This window comes from Apis laboriosa, unplaced genomic scaffold (genome assembly GCF_014066325.1).
Source record: "Apis laboriosa isolate Shangri-la unplaced genomic scaffold, ASM1406632v1 scaffold69_cov144, whole genome shotgun sequence".
NCBI classification, from domain to species: Eukaryota; Metazoa; Arthropoda; class Insecta; order Hymenoptera; family Apidae; genus Apis; species Apis laboriosa.
The window spans coordinates 930,153-952,713 of NW_025224165.1; the positions used below are offsets into that span (position 1 = coordinate 930,153).

General features: G+C 19.8%; 1 protein-coding gene across 1 annotated transcript in view; it reads right to left on the bottom strand.

Moving 5' to 3' along the window:
- The window catches only part of LOC122719040 (ras-specific guanine nucleotide-releasing factor 1-like), a 138,915-nt gene that overhangs the window by 14,510 nt on the left and 101,844 nt on the right, over positions 1-22,561 (bottom strand). The window contains exons 5-18 of the mRNA XM_043944559.1: positions 19,995-20,142; positions 17,598-17,899; positions 14,975-15,204; positions 14,391-14,584; positions 13,815-13,940; positions 13,515-13,617; positions 11,192-11,440; positions 9,299-9,359; positions 9,080-9,215; positions 7,455-7,837; positions 6,393-6,502; positions 6,170-6,274; positions 5,360-5,569; positions 4,730-4,903 (exon numbers count right to left, since the gene is read on the bottom strand). Coding sequence (XP_043800494.1) covers positions 4,730-4,903; positions 5,360-5,569; positions 6,170-6,274; positions 6,393-6,502; positions 7,455-7,837; positions 9,080-9,215; positions 9,299-9,359; positions 11,192-11,440; positions 13,515-13,617; positions 13,815-13,940; positions 14,391-14,584; positions 14,975-15,204; positions 17,598-17,899; positions 19,995-20,142 — 2,531 coding nt within the window. The remainder of the gene's footprint in view (positions 1-4,729; positions 4,904-5,359; positions 5,570-6,169; positions 6,275-6,392; positions 6,503-7,454; positions 7,838-9,079; positions 9,216-9,298; positions 9,360-11,191; positions 11,441-13,514; positions 13,618-13,814; positions 13,941-14,390; positions 14,585-14,974; positions 15,205-17,597; positions 17,900-19,994; positions 20,143-22,561) is intronic.

Genomic DNA, 22,561 nt, shown 5'->3' on the forward strand with positions numbered 1-22,561 from the left:
CCCAAAAATTAGAACAACAATCTATTACCAAAAATAATTCGACTAGCGTGATCACAGAAACAAGTATTACAAACAACTATATTAGACTATTGGAAAATGCTAAAGAAATAGAAATCGAAACGATTGTTAATTCAAGTATATCAAAAAATTATCTAGAATTTAAGAACCATCGGCTATATACTGATGAGTTAGAAACCGTTAATAGTTTGCATCAGAATACTACAATTTCAAATACGGTAGAAAGTAGTAAAAGAGAATTAAATAATAAAAAAACAAGAAAACGAAACAAAACAATCATAATTTGATCATTGTTAAACAAATAGCCAAACATAAGCTATGGAGGAAAAAAGCATCCAAAAAAACATTGAAAAACCAATTGTAGACCAACTGATAAAAATATCAACATCCGAAGGAGAAAGAACGGAGGAAGATCCATTTGATAATATACCTTTAGAACAAAGATTAAAGATCCAAAAGACAAAATGTAATAAATATGATAAAGTAGGATACATAAAGGACATATGTGAAAAATATAAGATTTTTAGTAAATATAACAAAAAAAATACTTAAACGAAAACAAAAATAACAAAATAACAAAAAAATTAATGCATTGAAACAAAATAATGCAACAAAAAAAGAAATCCAATTTAATTAGAATTACAATATATCAAATGTCAAATACAAGAAATGGCAAGAAAAAAAAACCTACTTCTTGACTTCTAATATAAAAATAAATAGAATAAAATAATCATTAATAAAAACGACCAACTAATCAATTAACAAACATAAAAATATTTTACAATAATATGATAATGATACAAATCAAAATATACATAATCTAATTAATAAAAATATCCTTCACTTGATATCTTCTTTATAATAAAAAATAAAATAATTAACATATCCAAAAAATAATTGCAATTGACTATCTTCAAAAATACAAATTTAATATAAAAAATATATATTTGAAAAAAATTCATTCTATTGAAATAATAATAGAGAGAGAAACAACAATAAGATTTTAAAGAATAAACTCTGTGAACATATCCTGATTATAATAAAACATTTATATTAAAGATAAACGCATCAAATACATAGATTATATTATCTCAAGAAAAATATCTATATTGTTACATTTCACGAATTCTTAATAATACCGAAAAGAATTATACGATAATAGAAAAAAAATTATTTATAATAGTTTGGATAACCAAAAGACAATATTTGTTAGAATAAAAAATTCATAATACAGACAAATCAATTATCAGACATTAAAATAACTAAAAAAGATTATATGTTTATATATAAATGGCAATTAATTAATTGTCATATATTGCATAATAATACTAAATAAATACTATTCGTGAGCATTTATTATTCAATAGCAATCAGCATCATTCTAGTTCGAGGAAATTTATAACAAATATACGCTTATCAATTTCTGATTATTAGCATTTTAGTATCTTTCTGCACTGATCACCAACTCAATTTGAGAAAAATTTCCTCTAATTTGGGAATATTACGAATCAACCAAAAGATATTATTGGTTATTATCATATTCTTTCAAGAAACCGAAAAGAGATTTTTTGAGGTCACGAGAATTACTATGGGAAAAATCTAATTAACGCTTGTTACGAATATATCATACTCTGGCCAAATATGATCATTAGTTTCTTTATAACTACGCATTATAATTGTCGGATACAATTAGCTATTATCACATTGTAAGAGATTCAATTTTCATTAATACGTATACTGCATTTGTAATACAGTCCACTTGTTATTAAGAAAATCATAATCACAAGCAACACATAACACATAACATAAATGTATAAATGTAATAAATATATCTCAGTTGAAAAATTTTGACACGCATATACATCTAATATCTAATAATAATCCATCTAATAATCAACATTTTCGCAGGCGCGAATAAGTATTTTTGCTATACATACAAATAAAATATCATAATAATATTATTTCATAATATTACTACTTTTTTTTATAAGAAAATACGAAGTGAAAAGTTATTCAAAATGTTAATTTCTAAACAATATATTCAAAAATCATCGAAATCATTTATTTTTCAAATAATTACATAAATTATCACTTTTATAATTATATATATCCATAAAAAATATATCCATAAAACTTGTACATCCAAAAAAATCTGTGAAATGGAAAAATTTTTTTATAGATACATATTTATATGTTTCTGTTTATCGTTAAAAATATTATAAGATTTGATTAACTTCGCATTAAACACGAAATAAATAATATTCATAATATTTCAGATTTATACCAATATTGATTTGTAAATAAAATTTGACGGAAAAATTTAACATTTTCCGATACTCTAGATAATAATAGATAATAATAGATAGATTACAAATTTTTAATTTTTAATTAGTATATTTAAATATTAATATATTTTTTATTATTTATTAATTAATGTTATCTATTATGTTATAGATAAATGATTTTTTAATTTCTATTATTAATTATTTAATTAACAATAATTATTGTTATTATTTTTTAATTAATTAAGAAAGTTTTTCTATTAATTATTAAAAAAAAATTTTGTATTATTAATAGATTTATATATATGATATATACTATGTTTTTCGTACGAAGCTTTAATTCCAAATAATTCGATATTAAATATTCATAGAATACATTTACAGATTACAATTACAGATAAATTATTTTTTTGTACTATACTATAGTACATATACACATATGTACTATATATACGTATATATAATACATTTTTTATTTTGTAAATTTATATTTTTTATTATATATACATATATAATACATACGTAAACTTTATGAATATCTTATTTCGATTTGTTATTATTTTTAAGTTAAACTTTCAGTTTTTATTACTTTTGCTGTCGATATGACAACATACAATAACCGAAAATATGTTGATATGTTGAAATTATATTGATATTCGCATATTAAACGCGTATATCAGAAACATATCTATTTAATTATTTCATTATTATAAAGATCAAAATCCTTAATATTCGGATAGAAAAATTCGAAAAATGAAATGAATACTTATGAAACATGGATTTTTTTTCATAGATACAATACTTGTTTTTAATTGAAAAAAATGTAAAAGATCAAATTATGCAAATAAAAAAAATTCTAAAAGTAAACAATTTATTTTTGAATAATGTTAGTATACAAATTGTTTTTCGTTTCTTGTTTATTATACGTTATCATATCGACAGAAGATAAAGATTGAAAGTTTGATTTAGAAATAATAATTATGATATTCATATATACAAATATATAATATATTCATATATACAATATATATATGAATATATATACATTCATATATACAAACGCAACAAAAAATTTATAATATAATTAAATGTGCCCTATATTATCAAATCTTTAATATTATTATTAATAATTAGTTAATTAATTAATATTATTATTAATAATAATTATTAATAATTATTAATAATAAGTTAAGAATTATTAATAAGTTAATAAAGTTTCGTATGAAAAAATATCATTTTAGATTTTTAATTTATTTTGATAATTACCCAACATAGGAAATCTTCATCGATTTTAATAATTTTTAGATATGTTATAGAAATCAACATTTTGAACAAGTTTTCTTTTTATATCGCTGCTCAACTTTAATTTTCAAAATAATTATAAAAAAAAAGATTGATACTATTATGTATTATAAAATTTTTCTTATATATCACGTATATATTTATAATTGCGTATGCATAAACATATACATACGTGACTGTCTCTTATTTTTTATTAATTTATAATAAGAGCAATAGTCGCTAATTTAGTAGCAATAATTAAAACATATAAATATTAATCAAAAATCTATTTCCACATAAATTATGGTTGACTCAAAATACTTCAAATCCAATACTTGGACATTATATTTCACAATAGCTATCATTCTACAATAGATAATAATAAATAAATGGTTAATCATAAGTTTATGCATATGCAATCAGAGATGTAACTATGAGAAAAATTCAATATAATAATGGCAATCTTTTTTCATAAATATTTCGTAAATTAAGACGACAATATATAAAGAAAAATATTCGAAATCTTATCCTCTATCACATGTTCAAAAATCATAAAAATCAGCATAATCCGAATAATTTCTTTCTTCATGTAAATAAGTAAATATGTTTATTTCACTTTCTACAAATGAAATTTTTTTAAAAAACTGCCTGTATGCTTTTGAAAACCATGCATGTATTCTTTTGACATCTTTTAACATAATAATAAATGATTTGAATATTTAAAATCGTGAATATCATTTTATTGTATAATTAAAAAAAACTATTAAAATTAATAAATAATAATTATAAAAATTATTTTCACTTATGAAATCATTTTAAAATAAAACTGAAAGATGAAATATTTTCGAAATTATTAATTGTCTTAATATAATATTAATATATATATTCAGTTTATTTGTACACACTATTATTTTACTATTTAAAATGCTTTTCTTTTAAACGCAATTGAATTAATATCCCAATGTTAATAATAAGATAAAATCAAAAATATGTATAAGATTAGATCCTCTTCTGATTAATCCTTTCTGATAGGTTCTTTCTGATTAATCCGCATTTTTTTCGTAAAATTTCTTTCCAGCAATACTGAATAGTATTTTCAATATACGCTTGTATATGTAAATCTAAAAAAACTATATAATAATTATTACCTTTTTTTGGAAGATCCGTTGCTATAGATATATCTGTTTCTTCTGAGACACGCGAATAAGTAGCCTCTTGTGGACTTCGATCTGATCCAGAACCTGATCCGGAACCCGTTGATCCGACTAACGTAACGGAACTAAGATTACTTGGAGAAGAAGGTGCACTTATTACTGTATTATCTGTAATATAATTATATATTTTTAATATATAATATCATATTATCATATTATGTAATATTTTATTAATCATATTATGAAATGTTTGTTATAATAAATAACCATATATAAGATAAATTGAAATAATAAATTAGAAAATATTATCTTTTATAAAAAACAATGTGATCTAAAAAATGCATATATAATATAAGTATTTCAATAAAATTAATACTTATATAATATTTATATATTCATGTAAAAATTAATTCTTCCGGAAGAAATTTTATAAGAGGAAAAAATCAATTTTATAATTTTTATTAATTTAATTTTTTTATACAAATAATTATTCGATTTAATACAAAATAGAAAAAAATTATTCAATTTATAGTTATTCTATGGTTTTTATTATTATGGTTTTTATTATATATTTTTATCATTCCTTAAGATGATTCAGCGATAAAAAAATGAAAGATTTCTTACCTGTCAAAGTTTCAGAACTTGATGAAACCGCAATTACTTTTGGTATTGTTAAATGACAACCATCATCTTCTTCTTTTTTGTCCACGCGAATGCTAATCTTTCGTGGTGTAACGGGAGAATCAATGGATGCAGAAGTCGATTGTATAGTAGGACTTCGTTTTATAATCGGAGGAGCTTCCGAAATTAAACCTAATTGCTGCTCTTCATCTACTGAAATGGGCAATTATAATTACTTCTAATAATACAAAATAATATCAGTCATAGAATAATTTTTAAATATATTTATTTATAATATAAATAATATCAATTAATTTAATAATTACAAAATTATTAATTATGAAATATTTGAATAACCATATATAAGATTATTAGATTTAATAATCTTTTTCTTTAATGATTTAATTAAGAGATAAATTTATGATACAATTTAAATTATATGTTGTTGAAAAATAAATCATTTCAGTGAAATATAAAATATAATAATATTTCTAAAATTATTTTCAGAAAGAAATATCCTTGTATCATACATGAATATTAAAAATTATAATCTATGTAGTTAAATTGCATTTAAGTATTAGAAATATATAAAAAAGATATTATAGATTATATAGATTAATAATTTAATTCAAATATATAAGTAACAAATTTTATAAATAAAAAATTTTTTTAGAAATATTTCATCTATTGTAAGATAAGTTTTGGATTTTAATTCCATCATATTCAGTGCCTATTAAATTAAATATTGATAATTTTTATTATCCCAATATATATAAACTAATACTATATTTTATATTTTAATAAAAAATTTACCCTTTTTGTATCCACTTCGCCAATATCCCTTTGAATTAAGGGTATATCCAGGGTAATCATAGGAACTTCTTATTTCGCGACTATCACTTATTTCAGATCCATATCCTATATATCATGAAAAATATGTTATTAGCTATACTATATATAGATATTATTCAATAATTATTCATTAAATATAGGTTTTAATGATTAAATCTAGATTATAAATTAATAAATATTATACCAGAAACTGAACTATCTCCACTAATTCTTCGTGGTGAAACGCTACTTCTTCTTCTATCATCTACATGCAATGTAGAATCTGTTGTAGTTATTCCCAATACATCTAGAGACCTAGATATATAATTATATGTAGTTAAATGTGTGAAAATTAGAAAAAGTAATGTTTAAATTATATTTTATATCTTTATACAATTACAGTTTTCATTTCATTCATTTTTATTATATTTGCACAAAGAATTATTTTAATATATAAAAATTAATATATAATATATATTAATTTATTATTTATTCTAATATTTATTAATATAAATTAATTTATATATTTTTTTTTAAATAATATTTAATATATTCTATATAAAATAATTTTATGATTTTTTATGTTGTCAAGAGTATATTTTTAAATAACTTTTTATTTAGTTACACATAATCTGAAGACAGCTCTAGTATTCAAGAGATATTCGCAAAAAGTTTTTGATAGTAGATATGATTGAAAAGTTCATGCCACTTAATTTTCTTATTCTGCTTATTTCATTTCTCGTATAAGAAATATTTGATTATAAAAATATTTTTTGAATTCCTTGATACACTTATTTTTATGGTAATTTTTAAATTATATCGATTTTATAGTTCTTCGAATCTATTAAATGTCTAAACTAGATAAATGGCTAAAATATTTGTATACTTGTTATGTTTATATAAACATGGCAATGACATTGTTGCTATTATAAATGCATACTTATAACAAAATTTGCATACATATAAACAAAATTTAAATGTAATATAAAAAATAATATTTTTGAAGATAATTCAAAAATTAAGGCTATCTGCGGATTATGTATAAGGAAAAAATTGTTCAGAATTACTAATAACATATTTATTAAATATTGAAATATTAATATATCATCCTTTTATATTAAAATATAAAAATTATATATATATATTAAATAATTGAATTAAATTCCTTAAAAAAAAACTTAAATAAAATTTATTTATTGTTATTATTTTTTCAATATCAGAAAATCGTCTTAAAAATAAATATAAATAAATAATAAATTGAACTTACACTAGAGAACCAGTAGGCATCTCAGAATCTGGTGGTTCGGCTTCATAAAAGACTTTTTTCAAAGCTTCGAGCACAGTAACACCATCGGTAAATACTCGATACGTTAATAAAAATGTATTGAGAAAATCAATACTGAGAAATCTTAAATCTGTTAATCGTTGAAGTAGACGCTCAGGAGTGGCTGATCGAATTTGCGGGACCTTGCAAGAATTTAAAGTTCTACTGAATCTGATGTCTACATCATCTTTGAACAATTTAGGATCATTCCGAATAGATTGAGGCATTGTGACGGAACTAGTATCCGACAACGAGCCTCGAAGCAAATCATTGAAGTGAACGTTATCCATGCACTGGCTGATATCGCTGATCCACGCAGCTTTTTCCTTTAATTATAAATTTAAATTTTTAAATTAATTTTGAAATGATCATATTATAATTGATTTAATTGATCTCTGTCTTTTAAAATTACATAAAATATTAATATTCTTTATGAATATATACAAGATTATTATTCATGACACACTTTTAAAGATTTAAAAAACGAAAAATAAATACAAAAATATACAAAAATATTAATTGAAATTTATTTATTCAATTATAAATAATTGAAGTTCGTACGTGTTAAATAAATAGAGACTGCAAAGTTGATGTAATGGAAACAAAGCGATCTCACACTATTTTTATTTCGCTTTGTCTAATGCATTTTGATTTCTAAAATCTATTTAGCAAAAATATTCAATAAATATATTTTGTATATATATAACTCCAAAGAAATAGTTCCATATATTTGGTATATCTTTTAAAATACGATAACTTTTTTAAAATTTAATGAATTTAATTTTTTTTTAAAAATTGAAAGAATTAGTTTCTTAAATGACATATAAAAAAATTGTTAAAAGAAATTTTGAGAATCATGAAGAAAATGAAAATTTAAAAGATCATTTATAAATTTATATCACTTATATATTTATATCACATATATATTAAAAATTTCGTCGAAATTTAATGTCATAATGCTATAAATAATTAAAGATAATTAAAAAGTTTTTTACGACGATTTAAAAATCTAAAGATTTTTTTATTTGTCATTACTATTTGTATCTAAAATTTGAATGAATTTTTAACACATATATATTTAACAAAAATTTATTATTCACAAAATATATATTTCAAATTTTCATTAACAAAAAATTGAAAAAAATATTCTTTATTATTTTCTTCTCGATTTTAACAAACTGCAATTTTAAAATTTTTTTTATATATCATCTAATAAACTAATCTGTTCAAAAAATTCAAGTTCAATTTTAAAAAAGTTATGGTATATTAAGTGCTTTTTAGAATTATTTTATATTACGTATACATATTATATATTATATATTCATATTTTATTTGAAATGAAATGAAACTTATTTTCTTTATTTTATATGAAATGAAACTTAATTTCAAATGAAATTTTTATTTTATGTGTTTTATTTTTCTTTACAAAAATTTAAAAGATTAATTTTTTATATACTCTTATTCATATATTTAAAAACATATTAAAAATAAATAATATAGATAATTATAGATAAATTAGTAATATGATAGATAAGATATCAAATATAATAGATAATAATAGATAATACCTGAATAGTAGGAGCTACGAGATGTACTATGACTTGAGTTCCACCAGATTTTAAATCGAGTATAATTTTGAAGTCACGATTCTGTACTTGATTACTGGCAGTTCCGCTACCACTACCGCTGCTCTCACTGATACCGCTGGACATCGAACATACTGACAGTTCTAAAATCAGTTTGTATTCACGGCAATATTATATTAATTATATGTAAAGATAACACACTTTTGCACAAGGCAGCTCATCCATTGTTTGGAATGTCGTTGCAGTCCCAAAGCTGAAGAAGCTTGAAGTGTTGCAAATAAATATAAAGAAATAGAAAAAGCAGTTTAGGGAAAGCTAATTTATTTAAAAAAAAAATAAAAAATTTTAAATATACAAAATTTAAAGTGAATTAATGAAATTTTTATAAAAAAGAGAAGAAAAATAAAAAATATATAATATTATAATTAAATAATATGTTCTTAAAGAAAATAAAATAAAAATATATAATTAAAATTTAATTTATTTTTTAATTTGATAACATTGTAAAGATAAATATTTAGAACTGTGTTTTTCTTACTGATTTCAATGAACTTGAAATATATTGTTAAAATCATTTTAAATAATTCTTTTCTATACATTACTATTCGATTTTAATTTTCAAATAGAATTCATTCGATTTTATTTTATTTCCAAAAAACTTTTAATAAACTTAGTTTTATAATTGATAATATACAATATTTCGTTTCTTATATTATATGTTATTGTTTGAATTTTTTATTTGTATTCTTTCATAATGTCTAATCATCTGTAAATACATTGACAAACGCGTATGTAATAAAAATGTTAAAATCTTTATTTAGAATTCAGAATTTACAAATGTATTCATAATGACGTGTATAATAATTCGCAATCTAATGAAATTATATGAATTTTTAAACATATAATATGAATATAATAAGTTGAATTGCAGTTTTTAATTAAATAAACGATTATTCGTACTAAGATGAATTGTATAAAATGCAATAAATCATTGAAATTTAATAGCAAATAATTAATATTTAATCATTATACGTGCCACAATCAATATATACATATATATATATATATAATCAAAATAAAAATATTTGAAAAAATAATATTATTTTAAATTCAGTATATTCTTTAGATACACATTTTAAATGTTTACATTAATCTAATCTATAATTAATTTTTAATTTATCATTAATTTTTTTTATTATTTAAATCAAGTTATATAATATTAAATTATATAATAATATAGTTATAATTATATAATAATCAATCAAATCTAATATAATGTATAAGTAATCAATTATCATTCAATCATATTTCTCTTTATGTTTAAATTATATAAAAAAATTTGATTAATTTTTATAATTTATATAAGAATATAATCGTTATTAGACATTCATGATGAATATATTCATAAAATAAGTTCAAAAAATTTTTTATAAAATCTCGCAAATTAAAGCTATACATTAAAATCATTATAATTTAGTAATAAATAAAAAAAGTTATTTAAAATAATAATATATTTTATGATCATTGAAATCGATGAGAAAGCTACACTTTCGAATGATTAAACATTATAAGTAATATAACAAAAATTGCATTAGAAGTTAAAATTTACTATATTTTAAATAGTAAATAGTAAATTAAATAATATATTACTCAAAAAAATTTAAAACTCTTAAAAAGATTGAAAATTAAATTCTAATCCACAATTAAAAATTAATTAAATAAATATTTTTCAAAATAATATGAATAATAAATATGTAACTAAAATCAAGAAAATTTTAAGATTTTTTTAAAGAAGTTAAAAATTAAAATAACAACAACTGAATAAATATTAAAATAAATCTTTCTTAAAATAAATTTTCAAAAAAGTTTCAAAAGATTTAATTATATAATAATTTAAGCAATGCTAAATAAACTTGTTGCCATTAGAAACTGCTAGAATATTTTAAAAAATTTATATTTACTTATATAACAATATACGATCCACTATAAATAAAATATATAATATAACTATAATATAAAAAATTAAGCATAGCATAGAATCGCATGATGAAGTTCTAAAAAGCTTTAATTGAAGAATAATAATATTTTTAATACCGTCATCATCTGCGGTACTCTGGTCATTAGGGTCCTCCACTAATACTGCATCGGAAAGAGGTATTTTTCCGATTTGTGGAACAAGATTCAAACGACCATCATCGTCTGATTGACGAGTCGTTAATAACAAATGATTGGAAAAAAGGAAGCATTGTCTAATTACTTCCTTATCTCCACTTTTCCCTCCGAAAGTTGCGCTCAATCTACTTCGCGCTCCTTTTGGCTTATCTAAAATTTGGATGAGTGTACCTAAAAAAAATAACGACATATTATAATATATAAAAAAAAGTGGTGCTTTTATAGAATATAATATTTAAATAATATAGATTAATATTGAAAACTTGAAATAAAAAACTTAATTTGAAAAAATTTAATTTTAAGAATTATAAGCAATTTAAATTTGTCTTGTCTAGATACGGAAAGAATAAAACAGAATTGTAATAAAAATATACATTCTATCTATATTCATGTTTCATCTACGTAAACTTTATAATTTAATAAATAAACCTCAACCAATGTTTTTGTATATCAACTTTTGTGTTTCAATTTCTAGAATCTCTAAAGTTTCCATGAATATATTAACATGTTGTGAAAAATTAATTTTAGAAGATAAAAATAAATACATCAAAAGTATTTTAACTATTTACTCAAAATTCCATATGAAAGTTTATAATTAATTAAAATTTAAAAAAATAAAAATAGTATCAGTTGCGAAAAGAAACAAATATAAATATAAATTTTCCAAATACAAATAGAAATATAAATTTTAAATATAAAAAAAAAATTATTATATTTTAATTATTATATTTTTTATTCTGTTTATATCTACATAAAATTACATAGGCAATAGGTATAATAATAATAAAAAATATTAAAATTACATAGACCAAAATATACCTGATATCTTTGATTCTTATACAATTATTTTTATACTTTTTGATCCCTTTTTTTTTTGGACGCATGTATAAATATAATAAAACATTTAACACATATATAAATCTTGTCATAAAAAAATCTATGCCATTACATTTTCAAGATATGCTGAATTATTCACCAATCAACTCATATATAATTATATTTATTTGTTTCTCCTCTTATGAATCTTATAAAACAATTTCTAATGTTTTTTATCAACCAAAAGTTTTTAAAACTTTCTTCTATTAAACATTAAATATTATAAACATAGAAAATCCATAATTTCGATAATAAAAATATCATGAAAATAATTAATCACAAATGGGGCTTTTCTGTATACTGTACATAAAGATGAAAAAACGTTTGCGTGATAGCCATGTGATGCAATTACAAACACGAGGAAATCAAGGCCATATCAACAAGCTGAGTTTAATATCCATAATCTTTTTCATTATTTTATACAAATTAAAATTAATTTAAAAATTTAAAGATATCAAAAATTTATATTTTATAATATAAATAATTTACATTATTATCTTTTTATAAATATAATATTATATATATAAATATAATGTATAATTTTTATTCAATTTAAAATCTAAAATTCTCTGATTAAAAATCATGTTATATTTTAAAACACGTTTATATTTCTATTTTCTTAAATAAAATCCTTAAAATAAATCTAAAAAATGTAAAAATGTAAAAATATTTTTAAATACTCTTATGTATTTATATGTAAAAAAAATATTTTTTACATATTTTCGATATTTTATGGTAATCCTCATAGTAATTATGGCGCACGATCAAACAATTTCAGCGTAGAAATGCACACAAATATATAATCCCATCGATTTTGAAACACTAGGCGCGCTTGCGCCACTGACCACGAATTTTCACTTTTCAGAATTTTTCCTATGAAACTTTCAATATATTATTCAAATATTATTAACTCAATTAAGATTTTTACTAATTGTAATGAAAATTTTTTTATCGATTTTCTTGATTCAAGATAAGAAAGTGACAAAACAATAAAAATATTAATAAAATTTTTGTTACCAACATTTTTAAGAAAGAAAAAGTAAATTTCTGTTTGAATATACATTATTGATAATTTACATTATTGATAATCGAAAGAATAAAAAAATAATGATATTGATAATGAATTATAATTAATAAAAGCAATTTCTGATTAATATTAATGAAATATGTAATATATAATAAAAAAAGAGAAAATAAATTCTCTTCGTTAACAATTGTTATATATTTCAAATACTTTGTTATATTGCGTTATAATAGTAATAATAATGATTTTGCTCATTTTCTATTCAATTTTTCTTATCCGTTTTATAATCTATGACCTTATTCGCTATTTATTAGCTACATTTAAGAAAAAAATAATTTTACTCACCCTGTCTAACGAATACTTGATTGACATCAAGTAAAATATCGCATCCTTCTACAATCATTCGTTCGACAGCTAAATTTTTTCGTAAATTTTCTGTTTCGCTAACCTGAAATAGTATGAATATATAATAATAATAATGACAAATATATATAATAAATATAAAGTTAATATAATTAATATAATTAATATAATTAAATATAATAGTTATAATATTTAATTATATATAATAATTAGTTTTATATATAATATTGAAGAAATATTTAAAATTATTGTTTTTAAATGAAATATGTATATAATTAATACCTCATCATGCATTTGTCTTGATAAATCTTCCAATTGTTGTCTCGCATTTTGTAAACTTTTTCGTTCAACATGATCATAGGGAGTGTGCGCCAATAGTTCGTGCAATGTTATAATATATCTTGGAATCTGAAAAGTAAATATAAGAAATTAATTTCTAATGTTTCTGTGAAATTAATTTGAAATTAATATTTGAGTTGTGGAAAGGATTCAATTTGATTCTTTTGAAGATGAAAGCATAAAATATTATTTACTTATAACAGTTTTAAAATACTTTTCATACTATTTTTCACTATGTGTTTTATGGAAAAATAGTCAATACAATTTTTACATATGTATATATCGATTTATAAAATAACAATTCAGCTATTAATAATAAATGTTAACTCTTAGCATTTATTTTACATTATAGTAAAAATAAACTTTTTTATTATTATAATTATAATTTAAAACTATTATAACAAGTATTATAATACCGATATATAAATATTACATTTGTTATGACAAAAATTTAAAACACAATCATTTAAAATAAATATTGCAATTATAAGTTTTATGTATACGAATCAAAAAACATACCTGATGCATAGGATACGTTAAAAATGTCTCTAGAGATCGCCCTCCGCAAGCAGTCTTATTCTCCAATCTAGTGAGCAATGCAGCAAATGAAGGTGATTGTTTGCACTCAGTTAATACTTGAAGACTGTAATGATGATTTCTGACATATTCTTGATAAATTGCCAACATAGGTAATAACATGTCAAACAAATCGCCTAAAATCATAAATACAATAATCATTGATTATTTATTGTTATATTAGTAAATATTCCAGTAATAATTTTCCAATTTTGAAATACAGTTAATATAAAAAATCAACACATTATTTGTACTTTTATTAAAAGTATTTTGTATGAAATTCTTTTACTTCTATAATATCAAAATATGATTTTATATACTCTGAATAGATTCTAAAATAAATTAAATTAATATTAGAATTATTAAAACTGTAGAAATATAAAAAATAAAAATTTAATAAAATATTATCTGAATTGAAATTGTTTAATAAAAATTTTAATGAAACATAAACAAACAATATAAATAATAAAAATAGCAATTCTATGAAAAAAAATCCATTTAAAATAAATTACAAATAGAAAACATACCTAAAACTAAAGTGGGCCAACTCTCCATACGAGAAGTAAGACCCTTTAGGAAAATCTGATGAAGGAACAACACTGTTTCGCTATTCAAAAATATGCTATTCACATCCTCATGACTACAAGGAGGTTTCTTTGAACTGGCAGCCATCTTAAAAGGTCTCAAGAAACAGCTTACTAATATTTCCATTTGTTCTGTGTATTCTTCTTCTGCTTCCACCATTTGAAATACTAAACTAAAATAAAAAACAGTAATATAAATGTCTTGAAAATCAAAATTTATCATTAAAATATAAATAAAAATTTTTCTAAAAATTTTTTTTACAATATTTTTACAATAATTTAATTTATTTTTTATATTATTTTATAAATATCATATTTATATATAAGAATTTATAAAAATATATGATAACTATAAAAATAAAAATATATAAGACATAATGAAATAATAAATACTGTAAAGATAAATGAAAGATAAATATTGTAGATCGAATTTTTTAATTCGTACAATACAAGATCATAAAGCATTTTAATTATATGCTACCAGTTGCATTTAATTAGTAATTTAATTTGTCTGACTAAAAAATACTCAAATATATCAATTTTGTTTTATTCTAATTAATTGTGAGTATAATTAACGCATCTTCAAGTCAAAGACATAATGTAATTAATAAATCGACTTTTTATTTAAAGCTAATGAATTTCTGTTTCAAGGATTTTTACTTTTAATATGTTTGAAAAGATGGAGAGTTTACGAAGAAGCTTGTTTCTAGCAAAATTATTATTAATTTTATATATTGTTTTCATAAATCATAACAATATATTTTTAATAATTATTTATATTACATTGATATATTAAATGCTAAGATATATATATTTGCTAAATAAATATAGTTTTATTTTTTATATTGATAAAAATATTTTATATTGATAAAAATATTACAAAAAATTAATTTTTTTAAGATCTTATTTTTATATTAGTAATTATAATAATTTTTTATAATAATTTTTATTTTATTATAATAATAAGAATTTCAAATTATGATCTCAATTATATAACTATTCTTACTATAAAAAATTAAAATTCATACTATGAGAGATGGACCTGTTGAAAAAATAAATTAAAAATTTAGAATAAAATTATTTTAAGTAATTACTTATTAAAATATTTAAATAATATTTATTCGTAGCTGTTAGTCGATCCGTTTCTTATATAATCTAAGACTGTTTGGCATTACAATTATTTGCAATTATTATTATTATGTTTGGACAATAAATTGAAATAACTTATGGAAGTAACTTTATTTGTAATTTTAACTATTAAATATTGCCTATCTCTGAGATCATAGTGTATATGTCAGTATATTGTCATTTAAAGATATTTAATCAATATAATGGCCAGTATAATCAATTATTAATATAAATATATATATGTGAACTTGGTAAAAATATTTATTTAAATAATTTACTTTTTTTATATATTTGAATTTTTTTGATGAATTCCTTATATGTGGAATGAAATTACTAATTAGTTATTATTAATTTAATTATCATAATTTTGCTAGCAAATTGCTTCATATTTTATTCTTGCATTCCATAAATAAAAAATAATATTATATCGTGTTTATATAATTAAAAAATAGTCACATATTGGCATATATATTATCACAAGAGAAAAAAAAGAAAGATATGGAATATATTATATTATATAATTGGATATATTATATAATTGCAGATCTGTTTATGTGTCACAATAAATGTTATTTTTTTTACAAATGATCAAAAAATATATATTACAAATAAAATGGATTCAAAAATGGAATTTTAATAAGAGAATTATTGAAATCATTTTTTTTTAAACTTTTTATCTTTACAATAACTAGAATATGATAAAATACAATAAATTTAATGTTGAATTTCAAAGTCAAGATCATTTTTGCACTCATTTTTATTTAAATTTATATAGATTTCATATAATATGTATAAGTTATATAGATTTTTTTATTATAGATTTTCATTGATGGATGATAGAATTATATTATAATATTCTTTAGATTTACTTTTTATATCATTTTATATCATTTTTATATCCCTTTTTATATAAAGGATATTTATAATCATGAAATACCTTTAAAGAATGAATCTTAAAGAAGAAAACATAAAAATTATAGAAAAATATCGTTTAAGATTTATTAAAACTTATTTTATTTTTATAAGAAATTGAAATTTGTTGTTTAGACAAAGCGGGACGAAAAGAGAGGCCACTTTATCTCTGTTACATTGCTGTCACATTTTGTTTTTGTCTCACTTTATCTGATATGAATTTAAATTGTTTGTAATTTAATAAATAACTTTCAACATTTTTAAACAACTTTTGTATTTGTTTTGATTTCTAAAATTAATCTTTCAAAAATATCTCACGAACATATTAACATTATATATGTATATGATATAAAATTTTCCATTATTTTTTATTATTTTATAAATTATTGCAACAATTATAATAGAATTAAATTATCATTATTATTAATTTATTATATTTTAATAAATTTATTATATAATCAAAAAATATCATATAATAAATTTAGATTAGATTAAAGATCGAAGAAATAGATGATGTAATTCTTACCTGTTTCGTTTACGCATGCTTTCTGCATGGGGGCTTTTAATGTATTGCTCGACAATTTGCTTCCATCGCCTACGACACAGCCACCCTCTGAAAAAACTCTGAACCTTTTTAATTTTCTGCATTTCAATAGAGCCTTCAGTAATATCTCGTAATCCAAACACTGTAACACCTGAACCTTGTCCTCCGGAACCAAAAGAAGATCCCGACATATATAAACTGCCAGTGCCTTGGGACATAGTTCTTTGAAATCCTGGTCTATACGTTGAAGTTACAGGCCTTAATTCCTTCTTCAGGGCACATAACTAAAAAATTGAAATTTATACATTCATACAAAAGTATTTAAAAATAAAGAATGTTTTTATTTGAACAATTTAAAAAAATTAATTTTCTATAATTATCAAATTTTAAATTAAATTAAATTATATTTTATATAATTTTTTATGTTAAATATTTACTTATGATATATATCTTATTTAAAAAAAAACTTAATTATTAACAAAATTAAAGTAATTTTGTTAATAAATTTTATTATTTATAATAAAAATTGAAATATAAATAATAATACAAATAGAAAATGACATTTCTTTTTTATATTATATATACAGATGTTCACGAATATTTATTGCTCGCGAGATCTATTCAGAAAAATTCCTTAGAAACTTTTTTTTATTATTATCGGTGATCGATTTTATTAAGTCTAAATAAAGATGATATTATCTGAGAAGATTGCCATTTTTGAGAAAAATTTAGTCGATATTTATAATTATATATAAAATATATATAATATTATATATATAATAATAAAATATATAATATTTAATATTATATATATAATATAATATAATATTTATATATAATTATATATAATTTATATATAATATAATAATATTTTAATATTATATATATAATATTAAAATATAAATATTAAATATTATATATATAATATTTTATATATAATATATATATATATAATATTAAATATTATATATTTTTGACATTCAGCCTGACTAAATCAGAACCCAATCCCAAAAATAACATACTCCAGATATGGCTGACTCAACGACAATCAATATCAGTTCTAGTTCGAAGAAATCTATAATAAATATACGCTGATCAATTCCTGATTATCAGCATCCTAATATCTTTGTGTATTGATTACCAGTTCGAGGAATTTTCCTCTAACTTGCGGATGACTACGAGAACATTGACGACGATATTATTGATTATTATCATGCTCACTGAGAAATCCTCCCAATTGAACTGAAGAAAAGGATTTTCTGAAAGCACGAGCTTCACTTGATGGAGAATTTAATTAATTTTTGTTATGAATATATCGTATTCTGACTGCCAAATATGACAAGTTTTTTTATAACAACACATCGATTAACAATCATCGATTATCTATTTTAGTATTATAAAGACATTTAATTAACTCTTCGTTGTGAACATGTCATACTCTGATACGATAAATATATAGTTTTGTTATAACTATGCATCGTGCTTTAACCGTCAAATATGGTTATCTTAACTTGACATTATGAGAGACCCAACTCTCGTAGAGATACGCGTACCATACTTGTAATATAATCTATTTACATTAAAAAAATACAAATGATCATACACAAATATATCATTTGCTACATCTGTCGAACATTCTACATACATCTATAAGCTTCCATTCCATTACCACTATCGCGGGCTCGAATAAATATCAATTAAATAAATATAACATCACTTTCTATTATTTATTCTATCATAATTTCTAAATAAAAAAATTTTATATAAATATAAATTTACAAAATCTTTTTCATTGCAAAAATTTATTATGCATATTTCTTGTTTTCGTATATTATAATTGTTTTCGATATTATATAATTTATTTGAGAAACAAAATTTTTATATTCCATGTACAATTATTTTAATTATTATTAAGTTAATAAATTAATTTATTTATTTCATGCAAAACCGAAATGAAAGCATGGAATTTTCAATATGATATGAATTCATAAATTCTTCTTCATCGAAACATGTAATTTCAAAATTAAAAATTTTAATAAAAGTTTTTTTGTTTTTCGTAATTAATACAAATTTTTATATATTTCAAATAATTTAACAATTATATTAATAAAATTATTATATTAATAAAAAATGAAAGATCAAACTACAAACAATATTTTTAATTATTATTCAAATTATTTTATAATCAATATTTTTTTATTTATTTCGAAATTAAATTTATTTTTATATTTTATTTGCATTCTATTTGCATTTTACATTTTATTATCAATACATTATCACATTACATAGATTATATGAACAATATAAACTAATAATGCCAATTATAAATTAATCCACTATATCAAAATCAAAATTACATCAAGCTATTTTATAACTTACTTCTGTTCGAAGTTTTTTTATTTCTGACGCAAGTTCCTCACATTGTTGTGTGTATTGCCATTTAGCTGTCTTTTCGCTTTCGACAATTTGCAACAAGTGTAAGTGTTTCTGCTCGAGCTCCTCTTTTTGCAATAGCAATTTGTTGAAACTGCAATCAATAATCAAATTGATGATAGAATAGATATCTATATCTTTATTCATGCATATTTAATTGCATTGTGATTCCAGTCAAGTATAAAATTTTAATGCAACTTTGATCATTATAATTTATTATATTCAATTAGAAAATCATATATCAAATCACAAATAGAGAATTATATTTCTTTGTCTTTCTATTAATTCGTTTTATAATATCTTTATTAATTTTATAAAATAAAATGGAATAATAAATTTATAATTCATAAAAATAATAAATGACTCTCATATACATTTCGCGCTGTAAAATATACAACAGATCATTTTATCTTATCAAAGTCATATAACTGTCATAAAATTGGAAAATTCTTCTGATTTTAAAAATTTATATATATAAAATACATATCATACGATTCTTATCTTTTTTTCTTGTCATTAAAAAAAAATATTATAATATTAATTTATATAAAATTATCCAACATTAATACAAACATATAAATTAATTAATTATAATATAAATATAAATCAATTTATATTTATTATAATATTTATTGCAATATTATATGTTGTATTATAAGCAGTATGAAAATGAAATTAATCATTACAATATTGTTTAATGATTTTACAAATAGATTTAATATTATTATATTAATTAATTTTAATTGCAAAAATTGTTATAATAATATATAATATTTATTAATAACATTTTTATATTAATATGTAGAAAAATAATAATATACATTGAAATAAGGTTATTTAATATAAATGCAACAAATGGTTAAATGTAAATCATGCAAATTTCTTGAAATTAATACTCAAAAATTTAAACAAAAAAAAATAATTCTGGATTTTAATTCATTTTTATGTAACATCTCTTGTACTATTTTTATATGTACAGCATATATAAAATAAAAAAATTCTATATCAATGAAATCAATTTATTAATATGATTTATATATTAATAATATAATATGATATTATATAAATCAATTTATTAATGTTTATTACTTTACATAATTTTTAAATTTTTTAAATAATTAGTTTCAAAAGCAAAATCTGAATCTAGTTAATTTTGTTCCATTTTTTTTTATGTCTTTTAAGAAAAAACCCAATTTTCTAATCAAAGAATGCTTTGTCTTTTTAATATAATTTTTAATATCTTTTTACATAATTATTGAATTTTTAATTTTTTATATAATTATTAAAATTTTAAATTTTAATTTCTATTTTTCGAAATTTCGAACAATCTAATGCAATCTAATACAATCTAAAAGATTGTATTAATTGCAAAATATGAGAATTTGATAATAAAATGTAAAGGAGTTTAGAATTTTCTATTCCTGATTAAAAAATATTTGTTTGATAACTTTGCATTGTCTTAGAAGAAAAATGATTTCTTGACGTTTTATAAAACAAACTGTACTTCTTTTTTTTTAAACGAGAAATTGATATTAGAAAATTTACCTGAGAAATAAAAAAATATTCGTTTTTAAAGGAAATTAAAGGATTATTAATAAATATTATATATATATACAATAAATATATATTATAAATTTTATTAATAAATATAATAAATGCATTTTTTCGATATTAATAAATGTATCTTAAAAAAAAATTTTAAAAAGTATTTATATATTAGATATATTATATAATATTGTCTTATAAAACATTAATTATTAAGAAATTATTTAAAAATCATTCGATTTATAAGTTAAATGATAATATAATTATTTAAAAAAAAAATCAAAGAAAATAGTTATAAGAAAAAAAAATATTTCGTTTGAACAATTTTCAATATTAGTGATACATATTAAAAACGATATATTTAATACATATCTGAAAGCATTAGTAATATCTATTACATAATCAAAACCATAAAGACATTGATGTAAAAAAAAAACATAAGTAAGCCAATTATGAAATAATTAAGAATTTATCCCTCAAATACGAAAGTATATATTACATAAAAATATAAACGAAAATAACTTAACTGTTCAATTTTGATTTAGCTTTATCAGAAAATAATTATATGAAAATAATTTAACTATTCATTTTTAATTTAACTCTCAGTATAGAAAAGAATATTACATAATAAATTACTGTTAATTATTTTTTTCATTGATCAAATTATCAAAATTAAATTATCAAATTTAAATTCTGAATAGTATGATTCATCTCTATTTGTGGAATGAAATGTTTTTTCAAAAACATATTTAAAACATAAGAATATATTAACTTCTTTGTAAATTCACAATTTTTTCTAACATTTTCGAATATATAATTCGTCTTTATTTTTCCAACGAAATATTTTTTCAGAAATATATTTAATGAAGTTTATCCTTATATTTCAATTTAATTGTGAGATTTGACGCAGACGAATATATTATATCAAATCATTTTCACGATTTCACAATGATTATTCGATATTTTTA